The 14,135-nt window shown below is 39.2% G+C and overlaps 1 protein-coding gene across 4 annotated transcripts in view; it reads left to right on the top strand.

The window, feature by feature from the left end:
* Window positions 1–14,135, top strand: part of KIAA1549 (KIAA1549 ortholog) — a 139,011-nt gene that overhangs the window by 105,135 nt on the left and 19,741 nt on the right. For all 4 annotated transcript variants that reach the window (XM_068663599.1, XM_068663585.1, XM_068663592.1 and 1 more), the window contains exons 11-12: window positions 5,457–5,659; window positions 8,464–8,585. In XM_068663599.1, coding sequence (XP_068519700.1) covers window positions 5,457–5,659; window positions 8,464–8,585 — 325 coding nt within the window. The remainder of the gene's footprint in view (window positions 1–5,456; window positions 5,660–8,463; window positions 8,586–14,135) is intronic.

The following is a 14,135-nucleotide window of genomic DNA, read 5'->3' as shown; positions in this document are numbered from 1 at the left end:
AATAGGAAGATGAGACTGAATGAGAAAGGTGAACAGACTTCAGTATTTCTAAGTTCTTGTTTATTGGTAAATTGATAGATATTTTAAGTATCTGAAGGAATAGTTACTGCAGACAGTATGGATGAATGATCGCTGTTGGAGGAAATAGTAGTCCATATCTTGGATAGAGTAGTAGAAGCAGAGTAAAAAAAAAAAAAAAAAAGTTAAGAAGACTCTAGCAAGCAATGCAAATAATTATAATTACTGGTGTATCATGAGAGTAATGCAATTACTACAGTGAATTCACACTACCCTATGGTATAGTGCCCTGGGAATACAGAGAAGCATTTGGTGCTGTTCATCTTTGATTGTAGAAGGAAGTTTGCGATGTTTAATAGCTTTAAACAACACTAGATCAGACTGCTTATTTACATCTTCAACCCATATTAGTGTTAAGAATACCGATTCCCTCTTCCTTGCTGCATTTAAATAGATTTGAAAACATTTTTTTCTGTAGTTTCTTTATCCTGTCATTTTTGTAACATTTCATGTGCTTGTATTTTACTAAGGCTATATAAGTCATCAGGACTTCTTTACAGGGATTCCAGTCCTGTTCAGATATTATGTGCCAACACTCAAATTCTATTTTTGAAATCATGCTTAGCATCTTTGTTTCCTTAGAAATGTATTTTAATAGCCTCTGCTCAGTGTTTCTATCTCTACAAGGAACAAGGTAATCTTGTAGGAGAAAATCAATAGAAAATTGTCTTGGTGTATTATTCTTCATTTTATGTCCAAATTCAAATGCTGCTACTACTCCAAACAAACGTTTAAAAAATAAATAAATAAAAAATAAAGCACATGGCTTTAATTAGAGGAACTACAAGAAGAAAAGTGAGTAAAGAGTATTTCTTCTCTACTGCTTTCTGCTGAAATTATTCACTGACCTGTATGTGTAGTCTTTGCTTTCTTGATAAAACAGATTGTTGACATTCGTGGTGTGTATCTGCCTCTAGGAAAGCAGTATCTTGGCAGCAATATCTTTCTGTATTTTGAACAGTACTGAAACTATTAGCAGTTTTCAAGCAGTAAGCCTTGACCAAAGTGCACAGACTTTGTAGGCTTAGGTAGAAATTATTTGATTGTTCTGTGAATTGAGCTCCAATTTTTTCTTTCATTTGGTATCTAGCAATACAATTAAAACACCGTCTTGACTTACAAATTTGAAATCATCTTCCCCTTGGATTTCAGCAGGCACTGCATTTTTATTGTTACACAAAGCCTTAATAATGCATTAGCGCAGACAAGTTCGTTTTAGTGGTAACCTTCAGAGTTGTTTATTTTCCCCTTTCACAAATGTATAAAAATACAGCAAATGAAAGCCTTCTCTAACAACTTACATTTAAAGCAAGAGATCTCTGCTAGTACTGGTAACGTGCAGTCTTAAGCACTTGAGTAAGTAAAGGCACTTGAGACTGATAAAAAGAGGTTCAGTTTCAGCACCTGTGCAGATAGCGGTGCTGGCACAAGTGTGGATTTTCTTGAAAAGAGATTGTATTCCTTCTGTGGTGGTGATTAATTTATGTGTAGTAGATGACTGATCCATAAATGGTATTCTCACTACCTGTGCTAAGATGAGCAGAGGTCGTCCAGCCTGTTACACTCTACAACTGGCTATAAAGAAAAGGAAGAAAAACACGGCAGGTGGCATGCCATGGTTAGGAAAATGTTGGAAACATTTTCAGCCTGGAACAGCACTGTTCATTCGTTCCACTGAGACCCAGTGATCTGACTGTCCAGTCATGTAGAAAGCAGAGTTGTCACGCTTGTCACTGAAAATATAGTTTTTGGTTAGTATCAGTTCTCAAGTTAGTCCTAATGTTGCCATGGCCTAATGTAGACCATGAAGTGTAGATTTTTTTGAAGATGAAGTGGGTTTCTATTGGCATTGTTTCTGCATTAGTAATCATGTTGATATTTCTACTTCTCCAAGTGATAGTTGTTATTAAAAAAAAAAAACAAAAACCAAAAACAAAAAAAACACTCCATATCTACTTGTGAAGTAAGTATAGCCATTTATATTGTCAGGTATCATGTATCATGTTTTATATACATGTTTTTTCACACTGTGTTTTTGTAACTCAAGTTTTTCATACATATGCACGTACACGTGTGCATACAGTCTTTCATGCTGTTCATATATTGGTTGGAGCTGGTAGTGCCAACTTCAGGCTTTTTTTGGTAGGATGTATCTACTAATATTATTTAGCTGTACAGGGCTTTACAAGACTTTGAATCATTCAGGCAGAAGCTTTGCATTCCAGTCTCAGTTTCATGATTTTTTTAAGAAGATGAGAGCTTGTTCTTTCAAAGAACAAGGTTAATAGAAAAAAAAATATGGAGAAAACACTATTAAAAATAGTTGTGGAGAAGCTTTAGCATATGTTCTCAGCCTTTGAGGGTGCAAGGTAGGAAAGGAATTAAGACCAGGGATTGTTTTGTGTGAAGGAGACGTTTTTGCTGATTCAATTTGTGGAGAATTGCCCATTTCTGACTAAGCTATAAACCTCTGCGAAAATGCATGTGATTGACAGAGACTTGTTAGTAGTTTACCAGGTAAATTCTCATACAATTCCACCTGCTCAGTGTATATAAGCTCTGGAGCTGTACCTTAAAAACTAGAGGGTTTTTTCTGTGTTAGGTTGTTAGGAGGCAAGTTAAAGGAAGGGAGAGAGGGGCAAGAAGGTGGGATGGAGGGACTGATTCTGCCTGGCAAGGAAGGATAAAACCAGATGAGGATGAGTTAACTGGCTGCAGCCTTAGGAAGATAGAGCCACAGGTTCTGCAGTGTCTGCGGAGAGCTTTTCTTGAGGCTTTGGATAGAAGAGGTGACACCTGACTCCTGCCAGTCCTCTGCCAACAAGTATCCATGAAATCCACTGGCAAAATCTCAGCCACTCTATTTGCAGATGTAATAGAAGAATTCATCCTTTCTGCATCCATCCTTCATTCACTACGTGTTTACCAACTTTTGCATAAAATGAAGTTGGTGTCCTGGTTCTACGAATAATGTTCTTACCTTCTGGCCAACTTGAAAGCCCAGCCTATGACAACAATCCAGCAGGGTGGGAGAGAGCAAGAGGGATCCTATGGAAGAAATGAATTTATATTTAACACAAGTCTCTATTGCAGTGTCTATGCATGAGAGGATACAGGTGCTGATTGTTCAGACGATCTTACCTGTCTTGAAGCATGAGTGCTTGCCTTTGCAATACTAACAGCATTTTAATACAACTTCTATGTGGTCTGTCTGCAGATAAGCATGTGTGCATACATATGCTGTGATGTACATCCACATGCCCATAAATATACCTGTTTCCATAACTCTGCTTAGACAAAAGTTTGTTAGACTGCAACAAGGAATAGGAATATTCAGTCAAAGTTAAAAGGTTAAAAATGTCTATTTTTACACATTGCTTTACTCCCCAAGGGTTTAAAAACCCTACGTTAGAGTTAAGTCTAAGGTATGTTGAAATGCATGCTTGAGAGGCAGCAATCTCAATAAAGCCATATTAATACTTCCAATATAACTGGAATGTTTGTCCTTTTAGTCATCCCTGCCCACCTCACCCATCATACTGTTACAAAAGGAGGGGTAACTTTGCAGGTCGGTTTGAGGGTGCTTAAGAAAGGGATTTTTGTGCACGAATTGTGCCCAGCAAGTGGTGAAGTCTCGTTGTAGACCTAGGGGAGCTTGGGGCGGGGGACAGGAATGTAGCAAAACACATGAAGTGGTAGTTGGTGATCAGTAGCAGGATTGTATAGGCACAAGAGTGCACTATGAAAGGATTAGAAGAAGGAAAACTGTTGAAGTGGTTCAAAGGGAGTATGTCATACACAGGAAAGTCTTCAAACATCATAAAGACATCAGAGGTGGAGACGGGGTAACTGAGGGGAAGGTCCAAGTTATCAAGGTGCTTCAAGGCAGCACCATAATTCTGACAGTGGAAATGAAAACGTCTACCTCAGAATTATTTTAAAAATGAGACATGGAGTTATGAGATCTCTTAAAAAAAAAAAAAAAAAAAAGGAAAATTTGAATTTGTTGATGACTTCTGGTATGAACTTGAAAACCTCAACCATTCAGATATTTGATTTAACAGGAGGGCTTTTATTGCCATCTACTGGTCTAAACAGGCAGTTTTCTCTTTTACTACAACTGTTCTAAGAGCCATTTGGAAAATGTTTGCTTACTGAAAAAATATTTTGGAGAGATTGTTTCAGTATATTCCTTAGGCAAGCTTATCTTTGGCATGGTATCAGACAAGTCGGTAGTTAGCTGTGTTGGCACGCCAAGCTTTATGAAAGGGGGTTCATTTAAACATCTGGAACCTGACGCACCCATAAACACACTCCAACACATGCTTCACTTTGGAAGAAATCAGCTCTAGGAACACAGAGGGTTTTGTGCGTATGCTGTGCAGTGCGTGTGTGTGCTTGCACTTTGAAAATTGGAGTTGTCAAGATTTCTTTCCACTTTTAACTTCCAAACTACTTAAGAATTGAGTAGGACTCAAAGAAAAGCTTTGTCTTAGTTTCTCAGAATTTCTGATTACTTCAAAGCCCCCCAAATTTGTAGGAGAGCTCAAAAACTTGATTCAATTAAGTCTGAATCAAGTCATCGACAATGTCGATGACTTTAAAAATAGTTATGAAAGTGGAAGGCGTGATTCTGTGTCTTCTCGAGCAAGACACTCATAGAAACCATGGCTCCCTAATAAGATCTCTAGGATGAATGTTTAAATTCTCTAAACTGGAAAGCCTTTTATATATTTTTCTCTCTACTCAGTATGATGTTCCTAAGAGCTAGATTTGGGATACTTTTCCAGAGGCATCCATGCTGGCTGAAAAGTCATTGCCAGGCTTCCCTATAACTCTCATCTCTAATATGTTTCTCTCCCTTCAGATGAACTAGCTGTTTGCGTGAACACTTCCAGATTTGGGGTGTTCAAAATGAGGAATATAAGCAACAATATATTATTCAAATTTTTTAAACTATCCTTGATCATTGTGACTGAAACAGATAGAAAGGTGACGTGTCAATGGGGTAACCATTTCAGCTGGTATGCAGGTGTCTACAGCCTTCCACCCTCAATTACACAAGGAACTTCCTACGCAATGATTGCATCTGAAGAAATAGCTGGAAAAAGGAGATGCAGAAGCAACGTTTTTTTCATGAAATGTCCTGATTTAGGGTTTTAAGCTATCATCTACTGAAGTAAGATGACAGAATTATGAGGGATTTTTTATTTTTCTTTTCTGTACAGCTCTTACGTTCACTTCTGAGCCTACTGTATCCTAACCTTCCTACTAATAGCAGTTGTTTACGGATCTTAACCAAAGCTTTTGTATTCATTGTCACTCTTTGTTGTTTGTTTTTTTTTTTTGTGTGTGTGTGTGTCTTTATTCTCTCACAGCTACAAGCCCCAAGTGTGAAAGGCTTTGATTTTGCTAAGCAGCATCTGGGCCAGCACAATAAAGATGATGTCCTGATTATCCACGAGCCAGCTCCTTTACCAGGACCTATTAAGGACACTACCCCATCTGAAAATGGAGATGTGCCCAGCCCCAAGTCCAAGACTTCCTCAAAGCCTTCAAAGACTGTCCGACACAGAGGGAGGTCAGTTCCCAGAGAAAAAAACAAACTGTGGAAGATGACTGCTGTTTACTATACTTTTAGCGCAAATTTAGTTGACAGAACTCTGTTCCAGAGCTCCAGGACCTGCATTTTCTACTCATCTATCTTTATCCCAGCTTATGTTTATCATGAAGTTGTGAGAATTTGGTGTCTATATTTCTCTTAATGGCAACATGCCCAGTTGAGAGGGGTGCTTAGGTCACAACTGGGTTGGTTAGAGTCAATTTGTTAGTAGTGTACTGGAAACAAAAAGTGTGTGCTTTCTGGTATGTTCTCTTTGTAGTCATCCCTAGCTAGAAAGGATTGCATTTTTAGGATAGGAGCTGTAACAGCTTAGCAATAAAGAAGGACATGTGCATTTATAAAAATAATAATAATAAAAAAAAAAAGGCTAAGTGGGAAGGCAATAGATAGAAAAGAAGTGCAGCCCTGAGGAGAAAATCTTCACTGTGGGAGAAAAACAAAGGCAGTGCTGAATGAGTTTAGAGAGAAACTAATGGTGGTTCTTCCTGAGCTGCAGGTTTGTGGCACAGTTTGCTCCTCACCTCAACCTGTGCTTCCTCTAAAGCTCCAGTTGCTGTAAGGTCCTGGCTTCATCTTCCCCACATAAGTTTCATACAGCTCAATTTCCACCTTCCAAGGTGCTGAATGGGTCTTCCTAACTCCATAGAAGCTTTGCAAGCAATGGACTATGAGTGGCACAGTGGAAGGAGGGTAACATTGGAAAATAATTTTTAAAAAAAAGTTTAGCTAACTTGTTTTGGTGTAGCTTAAATAAATTAATATAAATCAGAAGGACAACTGTTCCTGTATTTCTTTGTAAAATCTCGAAAGTGGCTTAAGACAGAGATGATAATCAGGGGGATGGGAAAGTGTCTATGTTCATATGCATATAAGAAACAAAATTAAGCTTGAAGTTGTTACTGTATTTCATCTAGAAAATAGATTTCAGAAAATGAAGTAGGGAAAATTTTGGGGAGCCAACATTGTAATGCTTCCCCTGAAGACGATAATAAATTGATGATCAAATTTGGAACAAAGGTATTTTTTTTTTTAAGTCTCTAAATTCAAACACTTTAAACTGATTTCAAAAAAAAGAGTTTTCTACCCCTCTCTTGTTCACCCTTAAGAGCAAACCTCTCTTTAGGCTTAACTATGGAGGTGTTATCATCATCTCCATTACGTGCTGACATACCCATGTCAGCTTTAGTTTTAAAACACTTATTTCCTGAGGGAGAATTTGAAATGTGAAAGATAGTATGATGTATTGTTTTTAGCTGTTTTCTGTTTTGTAAGAAAATACAGGACTCACTTCATCACAGTGCAATTCAGGATTGTACACCGCATGCCAGTAAATACAGTGGGGATGTGAGTACACACTCCACATCAGTAAAAGGCAGCGAACAAGAAAAACAGTGGGGATCAGAAAGCACAGCATCTCTAGTCCCCAGCTGAGAGTTGGACCTGTTTTTTGGCTTGAAAAGATAAAACCGTGTACTCTGCAGAACTTAAAAATGGCTGTCATGGGTTTGACACTATTGTACGTTTCCTATGATACATTTATTGATAATTTAGATAGACTGAAGAAAGCATGAAGGAAAACAAGGCACAATGAGGTGAAACAAAATCAGTAGCGTATCTGGAAACAGAACTCTTACACTGTTTGCTGAACCATGACAAAGATGATGGAGGAGAAAGCTCTACCCATCTATTCCACCTTAGAAAAGAGTAAAAGATGCAGTGGTGCAGATCTGTAAGCTCATTGAGAACCATTTCTCTTTTTATCCTTGCTAATATTTTTATTGGGATGTGACTTGCTAATATTGCAGTACTGCAAAAAGAAATGAAATACAGCGTTTTATTATGAGTAGAAAAATGGGGAGATGAATTCAGAACATTGCCTGCTGGAAACAGTAGATTTAACTTTCTATTAACTTGTCTGGCTGGCTGTAGTTATCTTAGTTTGTGTGCTCTACAGTGGTTGACGTTTAGCTGAGAGCTCCAGTTACTAGTGCTGATACACATCTAGCTCAAGCAAATCTTGCACTTAACAAGGTTAATACACAGACTGGTGCACAGTGTAAGTAAATCAGTGAAGGAGTAGACTATGAATGTTCACAAGATAAAGTCACTAGAGAAATTATCACAAATGCTAATCCCACGTGAAAGACAGGCTTTGGTGCTAGCTGAGCAGTAGCATATGCCCTATGTTTTTGCTATTTTTATGCTATCTGAATAATTTCTTTAAGGGAAAGTCACATTTTTTGGTATGTTTCTGAGATTGTATAATTTGTAGGTAACAAGTGTTCTTAAGGCTCTAATGACTGCATGGGATAAATATATGTAAAAGTGGTATTTGTTTAACTCTGTTTAAGTAGGCAGGAAAATATGCACATGGACTTGTAGCATTAGCAAGATAACACCAAGTTAGCAAGTCTGAATATTAAAATAATTACCTATGTAGTTTTCTCCTTGCTAATAAAATTCCTTTCTGTCTGAAAAGTAAACTTGCTACTTACTCATTCAGTGTTTTCTTGAAGTTAATTTTAAAGGAAAGTTTAGTTAATAATCTTGTCATGTGTGAGTCCTGTTGCAGTTGGTTTTCACACGCAACAACAATGAATGTCTAAATATGATAATTTATTATAAATGTACTTATAAACAGAGGAAAATATTAGCAGTCTTCACAAGATGTATTAACACAGGATTCTTTGCATGTGAGAACTGTATCCCATTACAAACTTATGTTACATGTTGTTTTGTTTGTTTTTTAATGTTTGTGGCAGAGTTTCACCATCAGATGCTGACTCCACAGCAAGTGAACAATCCAGCGGGAGAGAGACAGGAGAGGAAACTGCAAGACCGTCAACTGCAAATGAGGGTAAACCACGCAGAGGAGCGAAGAAGGGTGAGTTACTTTTTTTTAACTAGCAGTGCATTACTCAGGTAGGTTGAAGAGTTACTCTAGTGATATAACTTCTCTGGACTCATATTCCACAATTAATTTTTCTGTTTTGTGACCTTTACTGACAATGTAACTGCCTGCAAGATTGTTACCAACGTAGCCACTACAGTTATGCCTAAATGGAAAGAGGTTTGCTAGGGTTATGCGGGAGAGTAGAGGAAAGTAGGTTCACTGCTGTTAAGCCCTTAAGTACAAAAGCTTGCTGGAATGAAAGGTATGTGTAGATCTTCAGTTTCAACAGAAGAAACTACACCATAAGATCCCTTTTTCAAGATGCCTTCATGATTATGCTTTAGAAAGAGGAAAATACAGAGCTAATCCATCAACAACAGCATTTTATTTAATTTTTTTTGGTAAAGAATCATCTTCTTACCATGTAAAATGTCATTGTCTTCCTTGGAGGATCCATGAGATACATTCTGAGGTTTCTGAGATATATTCAGTTCTCCATTTAAAAGTTGATGAAACACTGCAAGATTACTTTCATTTTATTAATTAAAATATCTTTTTAAATTATTTTCCTGTTTAAAAGTCTGTGGTTAACTGTGCCTACACAGAGTGTTGTTTTTGAGAGCTTTATGGATATTAATGACTTGATCCTTTCTTGAGCTTTTAGTTACCAGATCTTTGGCTTAAATTACAATGGCTTTCCTAGAGAAAATTCCAATACTGACAAAAGAAACTGGTGAACAAGATCTTTAATGTTCTTTCCAACCCAAACCATTCTATGATATATCCATCTGTTCTTAATACATGTGGCCTTGTTAGCAGCAGAAACTAAGAAGAAAATACGTATTAGGAGCACTCTCTTTTGGTATACTGAATGTGTTTCCACATATTCTATGACATACCAACTGAAATATAAAGATGATTACTGAGGAATGCAATGCCAGAGAAATTCAGATCATAGTAGACATTCTTCAACTTATGCTCATGTTGAAGAAATGAGATTTAGAGGAATATGTAAGACAGTCACTTTATATAAAATGCTAGGCCTTAGCTGCTTACATGGCAAGTTAGATAGTATCTGATTCTTAGATTTTCATAATGTGCACTACTCCTGGAAGAGCCATGGTGATGGACCAGGCTTTGCTCTATGATTGTGGTGTGCAAGACAAAGTGAAAGATGTGCTAGTGTGGCTAGAAAGTTAAACTTCCTAATAGATGTGAACATTCAGCAAGCAATGTACATTATGCAATTTATGAAGAGATACCATACTGTTGGTATGTATATTTTCAGTGCCTTAGGTTTGCACTACAGACTAGAAATCATGCGTAAGTAAATACATAGAAAAACAATTATGTTATGACAGAGGTTATCTCAGGCCAGCTGCTTGTTTTATGGTGTGCTACAGCCTATCTGACTTCAATTCTTTTGCCCTGATTTAGTGCTGTACTCTTTCATCTTACCTGGGGACTCCATTTTTGTCTTCCTGTTTTTCATCTGTATTAAAAATTTACATAAGGTTTAGCAAGTCCTTTTGCTGTGGAAATATCATATATAACCGTGTCCAAATTATCTAACAAAGACAGCAAGAATAATGTGTGGAAACTATCCTTTTTACCTATGATGCCTTTACTTGATCAAATATACTATTTCTTCATCATCTGGTGCCTCTTGTTTGGTAATCACGGTATTTTTAGTATTCAGAAATGGTGATCATGGTACCAATGATTTGGTAATCATGCTATTTTTAGTGTTCAGAATTGGCCCCTTTGTAGAGGCCTACGTGTCATTTAAATGACAGATCCATCTCTCTTTTTGTGCAGCTGAGGCTTGGCAGTTGGGTCCAAGTTCATGCATTTAATTCAAAAGTAAACACAACTATCTTACTGCTGTGTTTTTTTTCCAGTTGCCATTCCAGCTGAATTATTTGTAGTAATTACTGTGTTATCTCTTCTTTTTTCCTTTATGTTGTCAGGAGCAAATAGAGTGGGTAAGTAACCAGAGCTGGTAGTTGAGTGTGAGTATGAATAGAGGTGTTGGGGTAGCTGTAATTATATCTTAAGCATGGAAGGATTTCTTGCCCGAGTCTAAAAAAAAAAAAAAAACAAAATTGCTTTTGAGCTATTGATATATAAAGAGTTCTCAAAAACACAAATTATAGCCATACAATATAGGCTATACAAGCACATTTTTCTAATTTCCTTCATATTCTTTCCAATTATTGAGGAAAATACCCTCACTGTGAAGGGAGGCAGCTGTTGGTCCTGAAACTTAGCTTGGTATAAACAAGCTACTGATATTGTTAGTTAGCCTCTTTACTGAGACAAACATGGGCTACTTGCAAAGAAGCTCAAGCGTTTTCCTGTGAAATAGTGTTTCATTGCTCAGAACTGAGACGTAGTAAAGGCGGGACAGGAGAAAGCTGGCACTGTCTTGATAGTGCATACCATATCTGGTGATAAATCAAGGACTGTGGTCTCTAACAGCAATTTCCATCTTACAGTATTAGGTGGGGATGGGTGTAAAGCTGGCTATGATACTTCGCATTGTTGGGTTTGTAGTACAGACTAATGAGAGACATAATTTTCTGGGATGCAAATAAACTGTGTGAAGATCTGAAAGTACGTAATGATTCAAATACTAGTGGATCAGTGAGAGTCTGATAAGACTGACTTCTTGTGATTTTGGGTTAAACTTTATGCACCTTGGTTCTGTCTCCTGCCTTCCTCAGTCTCCCACTGCATTGTTTTTCATTTGAAAACATGGCTTCCTACAGAGCAATTAATTTCCCTGACATTTCAGTTTAATTAGCAGTTTCAATACAGGAAACATTGATCCTGACATGTGACCTATATGAACTAGTTGTTTAAGCCTGTTTTGCCCATTATTTGGGATTCAGTTCCTCTTCATTATTTGTCAGCTTCAGCTGTCTAGTCCAGGATGGAAGTTTCAGATGGTGCAATCTACTAGCTGTATAAGGAAGATTTTCTAACTATGAACAATAGCTTAATATAAATAATTTGAAATAAGAAATCATTCACTCTTTCAAAACTTTTAAAGGATCTAATTCGTGTATTGAGTTTGAAGCAGTCTCCCCTTTCATTGTATGTATGCAGCACTGTGCGATCCCCAGTTTTCCACTTGTTTATTTGTGCAATATGGTAGATTATGAATGAAATGAAAAAGGTTCAGAGTGGGTGCTTAGGGTAATTTAATATACTGGACCCTGCTACCCAAATGGGATGAAAATAAACATAACAGTTTATGTTGGAGGTCAGTAAGTTTTGAGAACTGCTGTTAGACTGTAAACATTAGAAAAATGATAAATATGTGGGGAAAATGGGAAAGGAGGATAATTACTCTGATCTGGGACTTGCACTAACTGCTCAATATACGTTGCGCCTCTGTGGGAGGTGATGTTTGCATGCTTCTAAGAAATGCATGAAGATGGGGCCCATTAATGATTGTGGAGATGACAAATGGTAAAGATCATATAGGTAGCCACAAAAGAGGGGTAGATATGTTTCATTTAGGTTCTGTGCCTTGCAGAAAGTTTAGGGAACAAATCTTGAGTGGAACTCTGACTTCTCTTTAAGGACACATGTATAGGAAAGTCACACTTTTAAGTGATGCATTCAGATTATAAACATGTATATTTGACAATGCATTGATCAAGTCTGAGAAATTTGAAAAACAAGAATTTTGATTAGTGTGCGGGCAGATTGTTTTCCAGCTGAAAGTAATGTAGCGTGAATATAATGTACCATTCCTTCTGTCTCCTGATCCCTCTTTGTGCTAGGAGAGGGAAGTAAAGGAGCACAAAGCACGCATGGGTATTAGGGCTGAAGATGCACCTTGCTTCTGTTCTTTTCCATAAAGAACAGAATGAAATTACCTAAAAAACTGTTAAAAATAAACCCAGGGCACAGGATGTGAGGTGCAGGGCAGTCCTTGTGGCCAAGGGGCAGCCTTTCTCTCTGGCAAGCCAAATGACATGGGGAGCCAGCCCCAGAAAAGGGTCCCTCAGACTCCCCAACCCTCCTCCTTGTCCAGGTGAGGGCATCTTCCAGGCTGCTCCCAACACAGCTGCCTTTGGCCATGTGTGGGCCACTCCATCGCAGTGGCCACCACTGCCCCGGGCCCTATAAAACTTGCCCCTGCAGCTGGCCCACCACTCGCTGAGCATCTTGGCCCTCTGACCACCAGCTTGTGTGGCAGGAAGAAGTCCAGAAGAGCAAGGCAAGCAGCAGGCCTCTTGGTGTGCAAGGACAGCCATGCAGTCCGGTGAAGCACCAAGAAGGGATGCACCTGGGCAGAAGGAGAGGTGTCGTGGGTGGAAGGATAGCACCGGTGGCACAAGAGACACCAGTGCCCAAGGGACCTCTGGTGCCCAGCCCACAGACAGATACAGGCGGTATCACTGGCACCACAATGATGCAGGGAACAGGCCGGCCCCTCAAACACCCAGCGACAGGGGGCCTGGGCCTTGCCAACAGTGATGTGGGGTGAAGGTGGGAGCATCAGAGAGCCACGGGAAGCAGAGGCATGCCCATAGTCTGGAGCACAGTGCGGGACCCAGTAATGGCCATAAACCAGGCGGCACTGTTGGACCCATGCATGAAAATCAAGCCGACAGTGGCATGGGACCGAGGAGTGGGACTGGACGACCCCGTGATTCAGTGCCCTGGCCTGAGAACATTCCTGATGGAAGGCATCCCGTTTGGGCAGTCCCAGGCACGGACTGGCTTAGCCTTCTGCACAGCACCGTGGAGCCCATGGAGCTGGATCCACCAGATGTGGAGGAACAGATGGAAGTGGATCCACCTCTGCCAGAACAGAGCTGAGACTACTGTGGCACGTCTTTGCTCTCTGTCATCTGAGAGCACCAACAGCATTGCAGGAGTGCCCGGCGAGCACCCTGCTCATTGCTCAGGCTCCATCACAAGCATTAGCTCAGAGCCACCAAACACCACAGACATCCTGCAGGCTTACCTGCAAGATGTTCTGGCAATAAACATCACTTGCCAATTCTCAGCGGTTGTGTGAGTGCTTCTTTTTTGGGGGGGATGGGCTAAAGTTGCACCAGGGGAGGTTTAGGTTGGATATTAGGAAAAAATCCTTTACCAAAAGGGTTGTTGGGCTGCCCAGGGAAGTGGCTGAGTCACCATCCCTGGAGGTGTTGAAAAGATGTTTAGATGTAGATTTTAGTGATATGGTTTGGTGGAGGTCTCGTTAGTGTTAGGTCAGAGGTTGGACTCGGTGGTCTTGGAGGTCTCTTCCAACCTAGGTGATTCTGTGAGCAAATAACCTGCTGTGGTCTTCTGCAGAAGATGATATCATTCAGTCCTCTTCTAAACCCTATGCTTCATTAGCAGCAAGTGTTGCCAATGCATTATAGCAGCAGCTGTTTTCTTTTTCTTCTATTCTGTTGGAGTTGAGTTGGGTTGATCATCAATTGAAAGTACATTTGTACTCTTTTGTTCTGATTTGAATCTAAGAACCACAGCCTGTTACTAGAAGTCCATGCAAGGATGTGGGACTGTGTC

This window comes from Anas acuta, chromosome 1 (assembly GCF_963932015.1).
Source record: "Anas acuta chromosome 1, bAnaAcu1.1, whole genome shotgun sequence".
Classification (NCBI taxonomy): Eukaryota; Metazoa; Chordata; class Aves; order Anseriformes; family Anatidae; genus Anas; species Anas acuta.
The sequence above is the reverse complement of the archived record's forward strand: the minus strand, read 5'-3'. Positions and strand labels throughout refer to the sequence as shown.